The 21,105-nt window shown below is 35.5% G+C and overlaps 2 protein-coding genes and 1 long non-coding RNA gene across 3 annotated transcripts; 2 read left to right on the forward strand and 1 right to left on the reverse strand.

The window, feature by feature from the left end:
• The first annotated feature begins 385 nt into the window (after positions 1–385).
• Positions 386–4,217, forward strand: LOC132603730 (very-long-chain aldehyde decarbonylase GL1-4-like). Its single transcript, XM_060316914.1, has 10 exons — positions 386–539; positions 672–883; positions 1,135–1,367; positions 1,730–1,949; positions 2,105–2,486; positions 2,578–2,689; positions 2,770–2,972; positions 3,071–3,172; positions 3,629–3,802; positions 3,894–4,217. Exons 1-10 carry the CDS (start codon positions 402–404, stop codon positions 4,074–4,076), a joined length of 1,959 nt encoding a protein of 652 aa, XP_060172897.1. The 5' UTR covers positions 386–401; the 3' UTR covers positions 4,077–4,217.
• Positions 4,218–6,260: 2,043 nt separating this feature from the next.
• Positions 6,261–8,002, reverse strand: LOC132603731 (cytochrome P450 71AU50-like). The gene is made up of 2 exons (XM_060316915.1): positions 7,087–8,002; positions 6,261–7,007 (listed from the first exon to the last, which is right to left on the reverse strand). The coding sequence occupies exons 1-2, from the start codon at positions 7,957–7,959 to the stop codon at positions 6,396–6,398; spliced, it is 1,485 nt and encodes a 494-aa protein (XP_060172898.1). The 5' UTR covers positions 7,960–8,002; the 3' UTR covers positions 6,261–6,395.
• An 11,192-nt stretch (positions 8,003–19,194) lies between these two features.
• On the forward strand, positions 19,195–20,844 carry LOC132602396 (uncharacterized). The gene is made up of 2 exons (XR_009567764.1): positions 19,195–19,471; positions 20,530–20,844. It is a non-coding gene; the product is annotated as an uncharacterized LOC132602396 (long non-coding RNA).
• Positions 20,845–21,105: the final 261 nt, after the last annotated feature.

A 21,105-nucleotide genomic window follows, 5' to 3' on the forward strand; every position in this document is an offset into this window, starting at 1 on the left:
AGAAGAAACGTTACTGTCAGTTACGTTTTATGCTGAAGTCGTAATTGCGGGTTACGACTTTAGGATCAATCAATGTCAGATTTCATAGAAAGATTGTTTGTACCTAGAATTTCTAAATTCGTTACTGTCAGTAACGTATTAGCCATAATACGTTATTGGCAGTAACGAATTATATTTTAACGCTGTTAACCGATGACTTTTTTGTCCGTTGGAATTTTTGAATAAAATAATACCTAATTCGTTACTCAGGAATACGTTTATGCTAGTTCGGTTAACTTTTAAAAAAACGTATTATTTTGGAGAATTGGCTCAAATAATAGCTTACTTTGGTAAAAAAATCCAAAAAATAAGGTCCCTTTCCACTAGGCAGTACTTGTTTGACTACTAAAAGTGAATAGGTCATGAAATACCTCTATATACATAAGAGATGTACTATATATAGCTCAAGTGGGAAACAAAAAGTACTTAGAAACACAAACATGGCTTCTAAACCAGGCATTCTCACAGAATGGCCATGGACACGCCTTGGCAACTTCAAGGTGCAAACTCTTTCTTGAAATCTCTCATGTTTCAGTATAAAGTTTTCTTGTTTTTTAATTATATCAATCATGAAGTCATTATACCTAGAATATAATTCTTCTAACTTTTTTTTTTTTTTGCTTTGGATGAAGTATTTGGTATTGACACCATTTGTGTGTCATAGCATATACTCTTTCTTCAGCCAGAGTGACATTTTATACCTAATCATACTCCCACTTCTACTCTCGAGAATGATTCAAAACCAGATATGGATATCCTTATCTCGCTACAGGACTGTGAAGGGTAATAATCGGATCGTTGATAAGAACATCGAATTTGATCAAGTCGACAGAGAAAGAAACTGGTATATATGCTTCCTTTCAAATTCTTCCACTCCACAATAGGAAGAAATTAGTAATCATTTTGGAACTGACTGAAACGGAAATGGGATCATATAAACTAGTAGGACAGATAAAGTACAACACAAATACACCCTACTCTCCAACCCCTCCCCCCAACCCCCCCCCCCCCCACACACACACACCCCACCCCTCTTTTTTTAATTTTTTTCTAATTTGGGACTGAGGCATAGTTATCTTTGTTGTTATTGTATAGGGATGATCATATCATATTTAGTGGGTTGTTGTACTATAGTGGATACCTGAAGATGGAACAGGTTCATCACTGGCCCCTATGGAGGACTGATGGGATCATTATAACTGCATTGATCCATATTGGTCCTGTGGAGTTTCTCTATTACTGGTTTCACAGAGCTCTACACCACCATTTTCTCTATTCTCGTTATCATTCTCATCACCACTCCTCCATTGTTACTGAGCCCATCACTTGTAAGTCCTCTTCAAATGCATTATGTACATTGATCGTCACAACTAAAAAATCACTATTTTTTCACTGAAAAATTGTTCAGTAGCTATTCCCACTGAATATCGGTTGGAAAACCTAAGTAGTAGTGTTTTCACATGGAAAAATTAGAAAATTTTCTCAGCGTTTCAACGAAAACCTGTTTTCCATTATGCATTTTCTGTGAGCTGGTTCAGTGGGCATGAGGTAGGAAAACCGTGTTTTATAACATAAATTTTTCACTGAATGCCGGTTGGAAAAACCTCTGTTTATTGTAGTGCGTGTAAAGAAAATTTTCACTATCCGGTTACCGATTTACGAACAATTTTTTTTATTTGTATTTTGGCAGCTGTTGTTCATCCGTTTGCTGAGGTCCTAGTTTATTACGCCCTCTTTACCATACCAGCAATTGCAACAGAATTCACTGGGACTACTTCTATATCTTCATTTGTTGCTTACACCACCTTTATTGATTTCATGAACAACATGGGCCATTGCAACTTTGAGCTTATTCCTAAGTGGATCTTCTCTATGTTCCCACCTCTGAAGTACTTGATGTATACACCCTCGTGAGTGATCTTCTTCGCCCTATACTTCAATGAGTTTAAATTTTACGTTAGGATGATTAAAAAATATATTTACATAATCACATCAGGTACAAGATAGTTACTCTTAAGATAAGCGCTTTCATTAGTAATATGATATCAACGTATCGATGGCACAGGTACCACTCACTACATCACACACAATTCAGAACCAACTATTCTCTTTTCATGCCAATGTATGATTACATATTTGGTACAATGGATAAGTCGTCAGACAAATTGTATGAAAAGTCAGTTGAGAGGAAAGCTGAAGTGCCTGATGTGGTGCACCTTACACATCTAACGACTCCACAATCCATCTATCATCTACGACTAGGATTTGCATCCTTGGCCTCGAAGCCTCATGACAACACCTCTAAGTGGTATTTGTGGTTAATGTGGCCGGTCACGCTATGGTCAATAATGATTACTTGGATTTATGGTCACACATTTGTTATTGAGAGGAATTTGTTCAAGGACCTCAAATTACAAACTTGGGCTATTCCAAAGTTTCGCATACAAGTAATTTATATCATTCAAGATTGTTAATTTTTGTTCATTTCCTATCCATTGTTAAAGAGATTATTTGTCCTGATTCTTAATTTTGTTATAGTACTCTAGCCCATGGCAAAGAGAGAGGATTAATAACTTGATCGAGGAAGCCATCATGGAAGCAGATCAGAAAGGCGTAAAGGTTTTGAGCCTCGGACTGTTAAATCAGGCAAGTAAAATTAAATTAAATAGTTAATTTTGAGAGTCTAACAAGTTGATACTTATAGAAAAATGTTACTAACTTTGTAGGAAGAGAAGCTAAATGACAATGGTGAAGTTTACATAAGGAAGCATTCTCAGTTGAAAGTGAAAGTGGTAGATGGAAGTAGCCTTGTTGTTGCTGTGATTCTTAACTCCATTCCTAAAGGAACTTCCCAAGTGATCCTTCAAGGGCGTCGTCGTTTGTCCAAAGTCGCTTACTCTGTTGCCCTTGCCCTGTGCCAACGAGGAATTCGGGTATATTAGTCTTTTGAATTATTATTAATCTCCTCCTTTGATTATGGTTGTACTCTTTAATATTTCCTATCCGTTGTAAATTCTTTATACATATATAGGTTGTCACGTTAGACGAGGAAGAGTACAAGAGACTTAAAGCAAAGTTTACTCCTGAGGCTGCAACTAATTTGGTCTTGTCGAAAAGTGCAAATGCTTCAAAGGTATATAGAACCTATAAGTGAATCAAGATTCCGTTTTATCTAATTCCAAAACATTTTTAAACTTGATATTTCATATATAACAACTCCCTTCCAACTTCCCATCACTCCCCTAACCCAAAGATATATCATTTTGTCAAACACAACAATTATTTAGAGTTTACAAGGGACAAATAGAAAAGGATCTCTCCTTCCCTTTCCCCTATATCATGGACGAGGTCCAACATGACAGGATTTGTTAGTTTTGGCCCCACTTTTCTGGGCCACTTCAAGCAAGTGGAGACCTCTTATTTATGGCCCCTAACATATCCGAATGTACAGTCAAAATAATAAAGTTTGGCTCCCGAAATCCAAATTGTGTCACATAAATTTTGAAAGAGGAAGTAATAAACTTCACCCATGATTCGCCGCCAACAACCAAAATGAGGTTGTTGATTGATTTGAAGTGTTATATTGCAGACGTGGCTAGTAGATGATGGATTGAGTGAAGATGAACAATTGAAGGCACCAAAAGGGACATTATTTATTCCTTATTCACAATTCCCACCTAGAAAAGCTCGCAACGATTGCTTCTACTTGAACACACCAGCCATGATTAGTCCAAAACATCTCCAAAATGTAGACTCTTGTGAGGTTAGAAAAGATTATTTTAATATCCTTAATTTTTTTTTGTATCTTGTGCTTGTTTAATTTATTGACGATTGACTTTATATTATAATCTCAGAATTGGCTGCCAAGAAGAGTGATGAGTGCATGGAGGATAGCTGGAATTTTGCACGCTTTTGAAGGTTTGAAGGAGCATGAGTGTGGTAACATGATGTTTGATATTGACAAAGTATGGAAAGCTAGTCTTGATCATGGTTTTTCCCCATTAACCATGGCTTCTGTTACTGAATCCAAGACCTAGAATATAGAGAATGATTTTTGTTAAGATCATATCTTGGATTAGTGGTCACTTAGAAGTTGTAAAATGTAATATTATTATTTCCTCTATCTCAATTTATGTGATATAATTCCGATTTGGAGAGTCAAATAAGAAAATTTTTGACCGCGGTGCCCTTTAAATACTTTAAATTGTTAATTATTGTGACTTATAGTACTCGCCCCCATCCCAATTTAAGCGTCTTACTTTCCTTTTTGGTATGTCCCAAAAAGAATGCCTCTTTTCATATTTAGTAAGTTGACAATTCAAACATCCTACATGACAAGTTTAAAATCACAAGATTCAAAGGACATTTTACTACATTACACACATTTGTAATTTAGGACCACGAGATTTAAAAGTCTCTTTTTAGTTCTTAAACTTTATGCCTAATCAAACTAAGACACTTACATTGGGAAAAAGGGAGTATTTTTTACGTAGTTTTTGAATATGTGAGTTGATTTTCAAAAAACTTACAGATTGTATGTCCGAATTCACGGTCAAAATTTGAATTGTATCACATAAATTGAGACAAAGAGAGTAAAATTAAAGAGTAATTTCAAAAGAGACTCCCCAGGAAATATAGACCATATTTAATTCAAATGGAGGATTTTTTTTTTATTATTATTATTTTTTTTTTTTTTTTTTGCTTTATGATTAAGACTTCTGCTATGATTCTTTCTTAAATGTTAGCATGTGGAATTCGGATACATCTTCTCATCATAAATTTAAATTGGACTTTTCTATATGCTTAAATATTGAATTTTCAACATGTCCGTGATTCTTAGCTACCTGTAATTACATATGGTTTAAAGTATATTTACCATAAGAGAAGTCTGGACGTACCTCCAGTATAATAACAAAACAGATAGTTGACTCTTCCCTTTGGTCGCTTACACACAAATTTGCTGCCAATTTCTGCATAATTTAATGACCATGGGATGCAACTTTCTCTTCACATTCTGATTCAACAATTATTACATTTTCTATTTGATCTAAATGCTCAATCAATTCCTGAAACAGAAGATGTCTGTAGCAATCATGTTTCACAGTATTGTAATGATAGATAACAAAAGATGTGTAGAGCAAATTAAACTGCACAGGGTCATTTGGTATGATGGATCAGATAAGAAAAATTAGTCTTGGGATAAACATTTAGTACCGCCGTATTCATTGTTTGGTTACTAATCTTGGGATAAGTTATCCCAAGATTAAAATAGTACCAAGATAAGTTATTCATATGGAATAACAGTCCTGGGATTAGTTATCCCAGGTAAAACAATGAAAATAACAAAAATAACCCGGAGGTCCCTCAAACCTCTTTTCTACTATATAAGGTGGAGGGTATTTTTATAAACAAACAACTTTTTCTTAGAAATTATGCAATGCATATAACTTTTAATATAACATACCAAACAATCAATTAAATAATACCTGCATAACTAATACATGCATAACTAATCCTAATCTAATTAATTCCTACATAACTAATCTTATCCCAACATAATTGACCCTATCATAACTTGTCTTCAAACCAAACGAGCCCTACATATAATAGTGTTAGTGTACCTTCTTAACTGAACATCCTTGAAAGTTTAAGTTGAAGCTTCAAGAATCCGCATGGTGTTTTCAAGGACACCGTGCACGGATTTAAGCAGTTCGCCAGTGAATTTCTAGTGATTTCAGCAGTGCGCCGGCATGTTAACATCCAAAGATGTCGATTTTATTGGATATACTTACATTCAGACATCCTTACTAGAAATTCAGGTGCCAAATTTCAGATACTGTTAATGGAGGAGCCGCAAAAATCTGAGGATTCTGAGAGGTCTTCTAAAGTGAATGCTGATGCTGAGCAGCAAGCTAGCTCTTAGGGTGCTACATAGTTCATTTGCTCCAATGCTGATCTGGCAAGTGAAAGCTACTGGGAAAGTCATATATAATCAAGTGTTCATACATTGCTATAGTTAGTTCTAACTCCTAGTAATAGTATGGTTCTTCTGTTAAAAGTTATGTTTACTGTTTTGTATTCGAATGAATGGATTATGGATTATGCTTTTGATTAGGTTATTCAGAAAAAAATGCATTAAGTACTTGATTGCCAAAAAAAAAAAATCCACATAATTTAACTCCTTGTAATCATCGATTTTTTCAATGAATTTATACCACCAGACAGTGCGTCTAGCGGTTTTTTTATTAATAAAATCCTCAAAAGGGAGAGTACAAGCGAGGGGGTAGGTCTTACCTTACACATCCTAATGAGGTAACAACCCCAAACGAGGTTTACAATATCGAAGATGATTTTCATTATTCATTTAGTCTATAAGTAGGAATAGCCATTAAATGGTTTTCTCTGCATGTTACTATCCCAAAGTGCTCATCAAGGTCCAAATCACAAGGCTTCATACCATTTGGAAGCTCCCAATCAAAACAATGCACTATTTGTGCCACCACAAGGCGGACAGTAATAATCCCCAACTGCATTGCAGGACAACTTCTTCTGCCAGAGCTAAATGGTAAAAGTTGGAAGTCACGTCCACGAATATCTATATTGCTTCCAACAAATCTCTCAGGCAAAAACATCTCAGGCTCGGGCCAAACATTTGGATCCCTCTGAACTGCATAATGATTTATCATGATTCGGGATCCCTTCCGTATGTGGAAGCCATCAACTACACATTCTTCCATCGCCTCACGTTGCGTTACTGGCACTACGGAATGCAGCCTCATGCCCTCTTTTACAACCATGTCTAAGTACTTCAACTTCTCCAAATCTGATTCTTTTACCATTCTTTCAAGGCCTACCACTTCTTCCAACTCTTTTTGGAGCTTCTTCATCGCATCAGGATGCCGAAGAAGCTCTGTTAGGATCCAATCTATTGATGTTGCTGAAGTGTCAACTGCTGCAACAAGCATGTCCTGTTAAAGAAAAGGAAATTAGTACGTACAAATTTAATCGTATGATGAGCTTATAATATAAAGCAATAAAACAACATACGAAGAGGATAGCTTTTATATGGCTACGGTCAAGCTGAAATTCTGCCCCTCCTGATTGCATAATGTCAAGCATGGTGTCGACAAAGTCTTTGGATTGCTTCTGGTCATGAGACTGGATATGTTCATCAATAATCTTCTCAAGAAACTCATCAAACACCTTCGCAAGATTCTTGAGCTGGCGAGTGAGTCCCTGGAGATCAATTACACCAAGGAAGGGGAAAAATTCCCCAAGGTTTGGTGTTGCAGCTAAATGCGTAACCTCTTGAACAACAGCTTTAAATCCCCTCTTGTCCAAATCATCGTCCATGTACTTCTTTCCAAATACCATCAAGCAAGTCAAGTCAGCATTCAAGGACGCAACCTTTGCACTAAGATCAACAAGAAGGCGATCACAAGCTTCATTTTTAAGTGATTTGATCATAAGTTCAACTTGTTTCCTTCTCATGGATTGAAATGAATTGATCTTTTGATTAGTCAAAAGGTGCAGAGTGCACAATTTGCGCATGTTGCGCCAATATGGTCCATACTTTGCAAATATCAAATTCTTCTGACCATATGCCAAATGCTGAGCTGCCTCGTTATGAGGCCTACTAGCAAAAATATGATCATATGTCTTGAGGACTTTCTCGGCTGCATCAGCAGAAGATGCAACAATTGTAGGTACTAGTCCTAGTCGCAAATACATAATTGGACCATGTATCTTCGCTAGTTTTTGTAAATCTTGGTGTGGATTTTTCCCTAACAAATGAAGATGTCCTAAAATGGGAAGCCCCCTTGGACCTGGAGGAAACTTTGTTCTTGTCTGGATATTTAGCAGCTCATACAAGGCATACGCAATAGAAACTACTACTAGTGTTGCCCATATCAAAGCCATGGCTAATATGACTTCCCAAACTTCTAACCTTTATTTATATATATATATATATATATATATATATATATATATATATACACACACACACTAAGGTTAAAGACAACTGGATCCTATAAATGACTACCTAACGTATATAGAAAAGGTCAATAGAAGATATATATCATTAAATACGGATATATATATATATATATATATATATATATATATATGTGTGTGTGTACTAGTGTCATTTAGCCCGTGTTAAGTCCGGGCCCAAAATTACTATTGAAAATAAAATAGGTAACTTTTTCCTGCTCTTTGTCCATTAAATTATTGAAATAATAATTCGACAACTAAAAAGTCACCTACAGTTACTTTACATTAATTATTTTTAATAACCTACACTTGCATACTCTGTATTACGCGGGTGTTGGCACATAGTTTGCCAATGTTATTCTCCAAATTTTAGCTTTTTTGCAACCGATGATATTCCCCAAATATCAGCTTTTCTGCAAGCTCATAAAAGCTACTCCTGCCGGTCACTTCTAAGTGATTTTTTATTAAAAATTGGTTCAGAATTAGTGGTCTTTAAGAAATCAAGCACGTACCATATCTTTTCCTTCGAAATTATCCTTATCCAATAAATGATTAAACAAACTTTTAAGAAGTCTTTGGGAGAGATTAATGATCTTCAAGTAAAATAACTCTCTTAATTAATGTTGCTAATTTTTTTTAATTGGTGTGCCGGACCTTTAAAATGACGTAAATATTTAATGAAGAGAGATTATATCTTAAAATATAAATAAGGGTAAAATAGTTTAAAATTTTCTTCTAATTAATATTTTTAAGAGGTGTGAAAAAAAAAATTGAGTATATATGACACTCATTTTGTGGACCAAAAACCATCAAAAATATTCTCATATAATTTTTAAAAATAGCCACGTAATGCATGTCTTAGTTTCTTTATAACCCATGTTTATTCCAGAAGAAAAATTCAGCTTATATAAATTGGTTTTTTACTTGTTTCGTTGCTATGATAGGTTGGCGAAAGAAGTTCCATCAACCAACAGCCATGTGACAATCAGAAAATCATGTGCCTGCAAATTAGGAGTGAGGCATAGAATGAAAAAATTAATGGGCCCCACATTTTAGATAGTTGTTCTGTATTCTTTGGAGACAATAAATGACTGTTGACCTTTTCGTTGCTATTCAAAGACGTCGTCGATCATCCAATAGAGAGCAACTTTACTTTAGGAAATGTCAAATATGACCACGTGAGGATGATCAAAGATTCCTTAGATGAAAGCAATAAAAGATAAATATGAGGGCAAATTTTGAAGAGGTAGCCTTTTAGTTGAGAAGGCTTAGTTGCAATGTAATCGAGGACGATAAAATAGTTGGATTCTCCCTTATTATATATAGTAATATATATATATATATATATATTAGAAAGACACTAAGGTTAATGACAACTGGATTCTATAAATGACTACCTAACGTATATAGAAAAGGTCAATAGAAGATATATATCATTAAATACGGATATATATATATATATATATATATTAGAAAGACACTAAGATTAAAGATAACTGGATCCTATAAATGACTACCCAACTTATATAGAAAAGGTCAATAGAAGATATATATCATTAAATACGGGACAGGACCAGCTACTTGTTCCATAATTTTACGCACTATTAGATGGGCCCCACATTTTAGATAGTTGTTCTGTATTCTGTGGAGACAATAAATGACTGTTGACCTTTTCGTTGCTATTCAAAGACGTCGTTGATTATCCAATAGAGAGCAACTTTACTTTAGGAAATGTTAAATATGACCACGTGAGGATGATCAAAGATTCCTTAGATGAAAGCAATAAAAGACAAATATGAGGGAAAATTTTGAAGAGATGGCTTTTTAGTTGAGAAGGCTTAGTTGCAATGTAACCGGGGATGACAAAATAGTTGGATTCTCCTTTATTATATATAGTAATATATATATATATATATATATATATATATATATATATTAGAAAGACACTAAGGTTAATGATAACTGGATCCTATAAATGACTACCTAACGTATATAGAAAAGGTCAATAGAACATATATATCATTAAATATGGATATATATATATATATATTAGAAAGACACTAAGGTTAAAGACAACTGGATCCTATAAATGACTACCTAACGTATATAGAAAAGGTCAATAGAAGATATATATCATTAAATACGGGACAGGACCAGCTACTTGTTCCATAATTTTATGCACTATTAGATGAAAACGGCGTGTACAATAAACATTGAAAAGTCTGAATTCATGCTATTATAGTATGGAGTAATCATTTTAATTGGGTTTGTTCATTCATTCTTTTGTAAATTAAATAATATTTAATAAAACGTTACAAAGAGTGGCAGAATAGTCCGAAATTTCAACCCTTTAGTCAATTTTATATGAAGCTCAATCTGACCGGAATGCTTAGCTTGTTAGACTAATTGCTCACTGTCTTGTCTTTTGTTTTGGCAGCCCAAAGAGTAACAGATGTCCAAAAATGATTCCATTTCTTTTCCAAGCTCACCTAAGCTTAATGAACAACGGGACATGTTTCAATGTCAAGTTTTTAGATTTTTAACCTTATCATTGTGTTTTTACTTTCTTATTATAGCTTTGAAGTGTCCTTTGCGGTGGCGGACCCAAGATTTTATTAAGGAAATTCAAAAATATAAAAAGATAAATACATGAAGAAACTAAGGGGGTTCAACATTTGCTATATATATGGTATAACTTTTTGCCGAATGGGGTTTGAATGAACCCCAACCTAGCCCCGCCATTGGTCCTTTGTAGAGAATAGCAGATGAAAAAATAAATCGGGAAAACCGTCTGCTAATCAAAGATCGTTAACTAAGATTGGAAGATTCAATTAAAGAAAAGGAAACTATGAAGGGATAAGGAATACTTTAATATAGAAGAACTTTGCTATGGAAGAAGACTTCTTGAACGGCTTGGTTTTAGATATTCTTCTAGATACATCTACAAGAAAAATCTAGTTAACTTAATTCCTAGCAATGCTCCAGAATATCTAGATATTTCTTCAAGATAATAATCTCCAAGATTCTACACTAGGAGCCTGTTAGGATGGGCTTAAAAAAAGCAGCTTATAAGTTAAAAAAAAAAAATTGGGGCAGCCCAACTTTTTTTATTTGGCTTATAAGTTGTTTTCAGATTATAAGCTGTTTTAGATAAGCTAAGCCAAACGGACCCAATTAATTTTTTGGGCTTATTTTAAGCACAAAATGGCTTTACGCTGGCCAGCCAAACACTCAAAAAAACTAAAAACAGCTTATAAGCAACTTATAAGCCAATCCAAACGGGCTCGAAGTCATTCTAGAATTATTTTCTAAATATCTATGATATTTATTCCTCCAAAAGTCAACTTTAATTTTTCACACTCCCCCTTAAAGTAATTTTTTGGAAGCTATCTCAAACTGTTCGTGGAAGAACTCAGACGAAGCTTTTGGGCGTACTATGGTGAAGATATATTTTCCCGACTCCTCATGCTTCTTCAAATGATGAAGGCCTTCTGTCATTAATATGTCTTGCAAAGAGGCATGAATATGTATTGATAAAATTTTCATCTTTGCAGCAGTCTAGCTTAACAATAGTTCTTTTTGGCCTTTGTGAACCACACAAATCATCTGCTTACTTAATATCACGTTGTTGAATTTCCAGGCTCTCCCTTTCTCTTAGCTCCTCTATAGTTGTATTATCTAGAGAAACATATGTGATGGGTAAGCTTGAAACCCCATGCTTCAATATTTTAGAACTCTCTCCCGATGCAACTACATAATATCAGAAGACTTCATCCGATACGACATCTCAAGAAACAACGAAACAATGAGTTTTCGGATTTATGCACTTCCAACCCTTTTTTCTTTCGTCATATCCAACAAAGATGCATTTTCTTGCCTTGGCGTCCAACTTGCTCCCTTTAGAATCAAGGATATAAACGTAGCATATAGAGTCAAAAACTCTTAGATGCTTGACACTTGGCTTTTCTCCAAACATCAATTCATAGAGGAAATTTCACGTTCTTTGAAGAAAGTGACATCCTGTTAGTTACATCTGCTGCGCATTTCATACCTTTAGCCCATAGGTTTCTGGATAAAATTTTGGCATGATAGAGAATGTTTTCCTATTTTCTCTTGTTTGGTTGCATTTAAGATCTTGGAAAATGTTTTCCTATTGAAAAAAAAATTCATAAAAATTTGAGGGAAAATATTTTCTAGATTAATATAAACACATCAACGCATTCCCCAACCTACCCCTGTATGCCCTACACCCACCACCAACCTCCAACTCCAGCCCTTGATAAGCTGATATTTTACCAATTTATCTTTTTTTTTAATCTTAGATTTTTGCTATGTTTGATTGAGAAAATAGTGCATCTAATGTTGTTTAATTCTATTTTACAAGTTTTATATGATTGAGAAGTGATCGGGGAGAAACCAAGTGAAAAACAAGTCAAAAGAAGCCAAATTGAAGAAAATGAAAAAAGTGGCTAAAAATACAAAAATGGATCAGATCTGCAAATTCGAAATTTACTGGCTGTTTTCGTCATGGTTTGAGTTGGGAAATTTGGGAATTATAAAAGTGAAGCTTAGGGCAAAATATCTTTCATCTTTGGCCATATTTCCAAGTCTTGGAAGCTAGGATTCTTCAACCAATACTTTGGAAGAGAAAATTGGAGCACTTTAATGAGCAAACTCTTAATCCTTTCTTCAATTCCTTGTTATATATTGCATATTTAAGTGTCACGACCCAGCCCCGTGGGCCGCGACTGGTGCCCTACTTGGACACCCAGACAGACAAACATATCAAATCGTAACACACTTATCCAAATCTAATCACATACAGATAACGTATATAGGCACAAATATCACACGCTGCCTCAAATTATATCAAACTGTCTTAGACATATTTCAAACGCAACCATATGCATATACATATATCAAAAAGCCGGCAAGGCTATTGAATGTATCAAAAGCCGACAAGGCTATCAAATGTATCAAAAGCCGACAAGGCTATCAAATGGCACAACGGCCCAAAACATATACAAATGCACGCCGACAAGGCTGCCATAGCGAATAGGATCATACAAACACATCTGAACAGAAGTAGGCACACACACCCACAAATACGTCTACAGACCTCTAAACAGACAAACCGAATCATATGGCGGGACAGGGCCCCGCCGTGCCCCTGAACAAATACATATATACATAGCGAACGAATATATACCAAAATGTGTGCTCTGAAATGAGAAGAGCACTCCAAACAGCAGAAGAGGGTGTCCTAAATGGGTAGATCACCAAAATGTGCGTCTGTACCTGCGGGCATGAAACGCAGCCCCCCGAGGAAAGGGGGTCAGTACGAAATATGTACTGAGTATGCAAAGCAGAATATACAGAAAGCAAATCTGAGACATAAACGAAATGGAAGTACCAAACATAAGTGCAAATCCAACATATCAAAATTTGCTTACTTTCAAAAATATGTAAGTAATGCATAGGGTACAGAAGAATATGGTCGCCCACCCGTCGATGGCGCCATAACACAGCATAACACCAGAAAGTTTCAAATCTCCGTATCCCCGTCACATATCACATCACAACATAACGCCATACACAGCATAACACCAATATAGGTGGAACCCGACCCGCTTTTGCGAGTAGCTCGGTGAACCATAAACACAGCATAACTCCGGAGTATATCAAAATGCGCACGACAACAGAACCGGCCCGGGAACCGGCAAAAGATATAACAGAACGCACGAGCAGAGTCATGAGTAACCATATGCATAAAATCATTATCATAGACTCAAATATAAGTAAATGACCATACTTGAAATTCGAAATGATAATCATACCAAATTCTTTCAAAAGTCGTCCGAATTACATAAAGGAAAGTCGCGGGACCCACGGACGGGTATTGACCCGAGTCGGGCCCGCCTATGGAAAACATAATCATCATACGCCATACAAACTTCTACGAACATATCAAAGCAATCCGAGCCTTTCTGTGAAAGATACGGCGTTTCGTAGTTACGGAATTCTTTAAAACAACTATTTTTTTACAAAGTTTGGAAATCAATTCTTTCGAAAACATAAAGGTTCATATTTCATCACATCATACATAAGAATGCCAAGAAATAGATATAAGGATCATAGAGTGCTCGGATTTCGAATCTTAGAATTTTCCTCAAGGCTCATAACCTAGCCTATTGAAAACTAAGGCATGCCAAAAGAAAGAAGGGTTGCGCTTTACATACCTCGTACGCACTCCAAGATAACCAATCTAAAGTAAATCTCAATCTACGCCTCGAGCTCCCCAAGGTCTACAAATATGCCAACGAATATCCAATATTAAACATAGGCACTTAAGCCATTCATTCCAAACTAACATTAAATTCTACAGAAAATTCGGCAGCATTTCCCCTGTAAATAGGCCAACCCGAGAATTTAACTCGCTCAAAATCAACAACAACAACCACAATAACCAACCTAGCAACTCCAATAACCAATCCGAAAGACAATATTACATTAATACTCTCTTTTTCATCATTCGACAACTTTCCAAATATTCAATTCAACAGCTTACCTTCAAGCCAACATCAACGCCTATACATTCAAATACTAACCCAAACCCATACTAACAACATTCAAGAACATTCTAAGCAATTCACATAATATTTCCAACGATCCAACAATTTCTCCAAATTGGGCCGAAAACAGCCCCAAAAACCGAGAGCAGCCCCTTTACCACATTCGTCATTTTTAAGTCATGATTTGTATCAACAATCCACACTATAACGATATAATTCTCATAAATATAAAGATTGCATTAATTTCACAAAATTCTCCAAATCAGTCCGCAACATTCACCATATCAATTTGGGACATTAAACTCTCATTTCCAAACTAGAATTCATAACGATGACAACTAAAACACTAAGCGATACTGATTCATCCTTTGCCAAACATTGGGGCTATACACGGCCACACTACACACATATACATATATTGATGATTTTTATTCTCTTCTCCACTCTACAACAATCAAGCATGCTACAAAAATTTTATTCATTAACCCAATCACACACCCATTTACACGGCTAGCTCCCCAAGCACACAACCCACTTTCAACATACAATATTTCACCAATTTCATCCATATTAACATACCACAATATGCATAAAACATTTATAACCCATAAAACAATAGAAATTCTTACCTTTGTTCTTTACTCCACAAGAAAGTTAGGGTTTGCGATTTACAAAAATGGATGGTTTGATCGCTCCAATAATGCTTCCACGCTACTTAGGGACCTCCAAATAGTGGGTTAACACCAAGGAATTATTTTTGGGAAGGCTAGAAATGGGGTTGGATTTTTCTCCTCTTGGCCGTGAACAGTGGCGCGTGAACAGTGGCGGCATGAACAGTGCGCGTGAACAGTGTGCCACCATGAATAGTGGCGCCGTGAACTTCTCTCTCTCCGGGAACTTCTCTCTCTCTCTAAGCTTGAGAGCCCCTCTCTCTAACTCTAAGTTTCTCAAGTTTGAAAGATGATAAATGAGTTCCTTAGTCATCAATTTGACTTAAATATCATGCCTACTAGTTGGACACATGTCCCACTCATGGCTTGAGCTAATCAAATTTGGCCACATGTCTTGGTGGGGCCCACACGACCACTAGTGCCTAATTAGTGAATAATTAAGTTTTAATCCCCACTTAAAAATCTAATCATGGTAAATTAATCCCAACTTTCCATTAATATTTTTACACTAAGTAAAATTCATAAGCAATTCATTTTCTAATAGAGACCGGAAATTAAAGATTTCTGTTTCGTGCCCGAAAATGATCCCGTCTTTAACTTGAGTCGATTCTCTTGCGAATAACTCGACGTATAAAATTACGGGATATAACATTAAGTGTGTTATATTTTATTCTCTCACTTGAATCTTGTTTATGAGAATATTCATTATCAAGTGTTGAATTAAATCTCTTATTTTGCTTATGTATTGAACATTTTTTATTACTAATTAAGTGGGTCTTTGTTTCTTCAATGCTTCTTAAGGGATTAGCTAACCCAGGACTCACCCATTTACTTTTATTTGAGCTCGAAAGAGGAAAATTGAGATTGGGAAAGATTAATAAATAAGGATTTGGAGCTTTAAACCTCATCTAATAATTTGAGCTAGGAATATGATAGTTAACTTGAAGTTAAATTGATTGTGCCTAATATCACACTCTAAGGCTTGAAAAAATTTAGAGTAAAATTCATTGATTTGGTTAGAAGACTTTCAGTGAGATTTTAGAAATTATGATCTATTAACATAAACTCGCTCTTAGTTATAAAATCGTAAAATACAATGGATCGTTACTTGAGTGTAAATTCCCTTATATCCATGCTTGTGGCCATTGATCATCTTGCTTGCTTTCTAGGTTAGTTTTGTCTTTGTTAGTTTTTAAATTAAAAACCAAATATTGAAATTGTGTTTGGCTTAACTTAGTTGGTGATAAATCTTTACTTTCTCAATCGCTTTTATATTGTTCACTGTGGATTTGACGTCTATTCATAGTTGGATAAATTATATTGCGATGACTGTGTATACTTTCTTTTTGAGGAGTGGATTTGGACGTTATAAATTTTGGCGCCGTTGTCGGAGAGCAATTTGGTTTATTTAGGCTAGTATTGGAAAATAAGCTAACTTGCTTTAGTCCAAACTTGTGAATATTTTTGTAATTATTTTCTTTTTATTTTATTTTACTTTTGTGTGTTTGAATGGCATCATTCCATGAAAATCGATCGGATGGTAGTTGTTCATACTTTGATGACCTATGTCCTCATTGTGGAGGACCTTACTCTTGGCAAACTTTTTTAAAGTCTTCCCCTGGGAGGGTTGTGCGCACAATTGCGAACCCTTGTGTGGAGCATATATGATAGATGTGGAGGTGAAAATAGTCATTTGACTAATTGTGCTTATGTGTCCTTCCCTTCCCCAAACCCCCACTATCACGATTCTACTTTGTGTTGTGACATTGATTGGGATATAGAAGTGGAAAAAGTTGATTGGTCAAAATAGAGAGTTTAAGCTCATGATGGAATGCCTACTTGAAGGAGGAAATGAAAACAGAAAGTCTTCGAGGAGTACTTGAAAACTGATCTCCAAAATAGCTTGATGAATGAACACAAAAATCCTCCATGTGCATTTGAACAATATCAAGATGAACTCTCAAATGCTCAATATGAGAAGATAATGCCTATGTTAGAGGCTAATCACGAAAATGAGGAATCAAGAATTGAATACCATCCAACCGAATGCATGCTTATTGGAGATGCCAAAAAAAAATGGAATTAGAGTCAATCGGTGTCATGGAAAATGTTAAAATTTACTCTAGTTCATTTGGGGGTGAGGATGTCAAATATAGAGCAAATTTAAAAATAGAGCGTCTTAGACCACATTCAAACCATTTTTCGACATTGTGCTTAGTGGATGATATGGAAATTGAACTACCCGAACTTATGGAGAATTTTGGAGGTGAAGAACAAGACGATTTTATTTAAAGTTTGATATGCCAAGAAGACAAAATGACTTCGCTCACTTAAAGGCTAAAAAGTGCAAGATGAGACACCCGAGAGTTGACCTCTTTGCTTTTGTACCACCGCCACAAGAGCATAGCCGGAAACTTGATTCAAAGTTGGGGAGTCAATTCATATCCTCAAAGTGGAGGGAAAAGTGGTAAAGTTAATTCTTGTCATGCCATGAAGTTAAATGAGGTGCTTTATGGGAGGCAACCCACTTTTTAAAAAAAAAATCTTAACTTCAATTTTGCAATTTTAGCTCATGAAAGCAAAAGTCCCTCTTGGCTTAAAACACAGTTCCACGCCCTTCTTCCCTCACTACACCACTCATTAGGGGTGGGCGTTCGGTTTTTCGGTTCGGTTTTCTCATACTTCGGTTTAGCTATTTCGGGTTCGGTGTTTTGAAAGTGAACACCAAACACCGAACCAAACTAATTCGGTTCGGTTCTTTCGGTTTCGGTTTTTTGAAGTTTGGTTCGGTTCGATTTCGGTTTTTTTAATTCGGTGTTTTCAATTCAGGCTTTCAGCGGCAGCAGCAGTTACGCAATTTCAGCAGGAGTAGCAGTTCAGCAACAGACAGTTTTCAATTGAGCAGCAGTTTTCAATTTTCAGTTTTCAGTTCAGCAGTTTCAGCAGCTCAGCAGTCCAGTTCAGCATTTTTCACAACCACCAGCCACAACGAAAAATAAGTAAATAACATCACAACCACCAGCCTAGTCTTTTTCTTTTTTCCATATACATAGAGATCTAAAAAAACTACTCATTTAATTACAATCTCGGAAACTAACCATAAGCTTTAGAATAACACGTTGAATATAGGCATTTCACCGAACATAGGCCTGTAAACCCAAAATAAATAGGTAATTGCCTTAAACTTGGTAACAATAGTGGAAAAGGGTATTCACAAATTAGCAAAACTGCAACTGGTCAAGGAATGAAATATTAAGTAGAGTGTTAATAGAATAAAGTTCCACATACAAAATAAAAAATATACTAACCAGCAAAAGTAAACAAAGACCCAACAAGAAAAATAGCAAAAATCAAGGCTTTTAATTGAGAAAGGAACATTTCTTTTACTCACCAGCAAAGTAAACAAAGACCCAACAAGAAAAATAGTTTTTTTTTTAAATGTTAAAAAAAGCTTAATGCATCAGCAGAGGAACAAAAATGGAAGAACCCCAAATGAATAAAACACTAAAGAATGAATAAAAAATGCTAATACTTACAGATTATTGAGTAAATTAATTAGGCAGATGAAAAGAACATGTTTTTTTATGTTCTTGAAAATGAAGAACAATATTAGGCCACTGAAACTGAAAGTTCTTGAGAGAGAGAGAGAGAGAGAGAGAGAGAGAGAGAAATAGTGATGGGAAAATTAAATGAGACAGTCAACTGACAAGTGAAAATTAAATTAGGAATAGGGATACATTAGGTTAGAACTTAGATGTGTGAAGAAGAAGAACTGAAGATGGAAGAATGGAAGATGGAATGATGGATACGTTAGGTTTGATACAAAAGTAACAAAATAATGAAATGAAAGTGGGCTTTTTTTATTTTTGTACTTATCTAACATCTGAATCTGATAATGAAAGTGGGCTTAGGTTTTATTTATTTTGGACTTAAATTTAGTGGGCATGGGCCTAACTATTTAATATTTTTGGGCTAACACATAATATTTCGGTTTAAACCGAAAACCCGAAAACCCGAATACTAAACCCCGAACACCGAACCGAATCCCGAAATTTTTGAAAATTTAAACCGAACCCGAACCGAAAACCCGAAAAACCGAACACCGAAAAACCGAATTAATTCGGTTCGGTCCGGTTTTTCGGTTTTCGGTAATTATGCCCACCCCTACCGCTCATCACGCAAGCCATGAACCAGGTAACACTAATCTTCTCCTCTTCAGTTCTCTGTTTCCCTCGTCTGCTCTTCCCTCGGTCTCTCTCTCACTCATTTTCTCTCTACGTGCAGATTTTTTTTCCCTTTTGTTCTTCATCTTTGCTTTATGTTTCTGTGATTCTTTTTGTGTGAATCTTAGATCACAAAGTGTGAAACTTTTGGTGTTGTTGTTGGATTGAGATGAAGATATGATTGTTGAACTATAAATCCCACTTTTTGGGAGGGTAATTCAATAGTCTCGTTGGTAGAAAGAGTTTGGCTCATGTTACTCACACAACAACAACAACAACAACAACAACCCAGTGAAATTCCACATCTTGGGGTCTGGGGAGGGTAGAATGTACGCAGACCTTACTCACACAACGTGTTTGACAAATTGTGTGAGAGAGAAATTAGTTTGCCGGTGAAGTTTGAGTAACCGAGCGACATTAGGAAATGTGTAGAAGTATGTTCCGGTGTGTGGTTCGGATACAAGAGGGAGTCTGAACACATCACTAGAACTCAAGCATGAAGTGAAAATTATGCAGTGTGAAGCTGGTTTTTGAGTTCTTAGCCATTACATAGCATGGTCTCTGAAGTTCTTTAGCATGATTTCAAAGTTCTGGATCATAAATATATTCTAAATGTTCTTTCACTGAATTTTGATTCATTATGGTTAGAATTGTTCACTTTGGATTCTAGGATTACATTCTCTTTGGAACTTGATTTAAAATAAATTGATGAAAACGGTGGTCACTGTTTCGAAATAAATGGACTATGAAACTCCCATATTTTTGTGCTTTGGTATATTGCAATCAAACTCACTGCATGATTTTTACTGATGCAATGTCACAATGGGAAATTGTCGAACAAAGGTGAAGTCTGAGTAACCTTTGTTCATTGCTTTTCTTCTCCAATTCAAGTGGTGTTTTGTTGAACCATTTCATAGTTCTTGTTGGGATTTTGAGCTATTAATTTCATAAGTTGGATTAAGAATCATATTATTTTGGGAGTTGGCTTGAGTTGTTTGTCATGGTGTCAATGTGTTTGACATGTTTCAGAATGCAGGAATGCCTATACTAGACCATTTCCACAATACTAAAATTTAGCAGAATATTGAATCTCTTGCCTGGAAAGAAGGGAAGGGATGCAAAGGGAAATCTCCGTCTTTAGGGTATAAAGTGACCCCAATGGCCTTTTTGGCACACCAAGGAAAACAAGCAAGAGAAAGTGCAAGGACACAACTTGTGCAACCATCACCATGAAAAAAGGGAGCTCATCTACACTTTTTTGCTCTTTAGTATACTGTTTTTACTCTATATTTGCAATGAGGACAATGCAACTTTTTAAATTGAGGGAGGCTTCATTTTGATGGACATTTTTGTGCTGGGGTGTGATAATTTGGTAGATTGACTTTATTTTAGTATTTATTTTACAACATATTTATATTAGTATGATATTTTTTTTTTTTAGTTTTTGTATGCCCATGTTTTATTGTGTATTAGCAATATCCTTGGCTTTTCTTTGCCACGATTCTTTTCCCGAGGATGCTATTGTCTTTTGAACCCCGTGTTTTTAGATAGTTTTGAGTCGGCTTGACCCTATAATAGATAGTGGGGCACTTTTTTAAGGAAAAT

This window comes from Lycium barbarum, chromosome 7 (genome assembly GCF_019175385.1).
Source record: "Lycium barbarum isolate Lr01 chromosome 7, ASM1917538v2, whole genome shotgun sequence".
Lineage (NCBI taxonomy): Eukaryota > Viridiplantae > Streptophyta > Magnoliopsida > Solanales > Solanaceae > Lycium > Lycium barbarum.

Bases quoted from the DNA above. Each gene is read 5' to 3' on its own strand.
- LOC132603730 (XM_060316914.1), top strand. From the start codon at position 402: ATGAAATACCTCTATATACATAAGAGATGTACTATATATAGCTCAAGT. The intron at 540-671 runs GTGCAAACTCTT...CTTTGGATGAAG, and splicing joins CACGCCTTGGCAACTTCAAG to TATTTGGTATTGACACCATT. The intron at 884-1,134 runs GTATATATGCTT...GTTATTGTATAG, and splicing joins GTCGACAGAGAAAGAAACTG to GGATGATCATATCATATTTA.
- LOC132603731 (XM_060316915.1), bottom strand. From the start codon at position 7,959: ATGGCTTTGATATGGGCAACACTAGTAGTAGTTTCTATTGCGTATGCC. The intron at 7,008-7,086 runs GTATGTTGTTTT...TTTCTTTAACAG, and splicing joins ATATAAAAGCTATCCTCTTC to GACATGCTTGTTGCAGCAGT.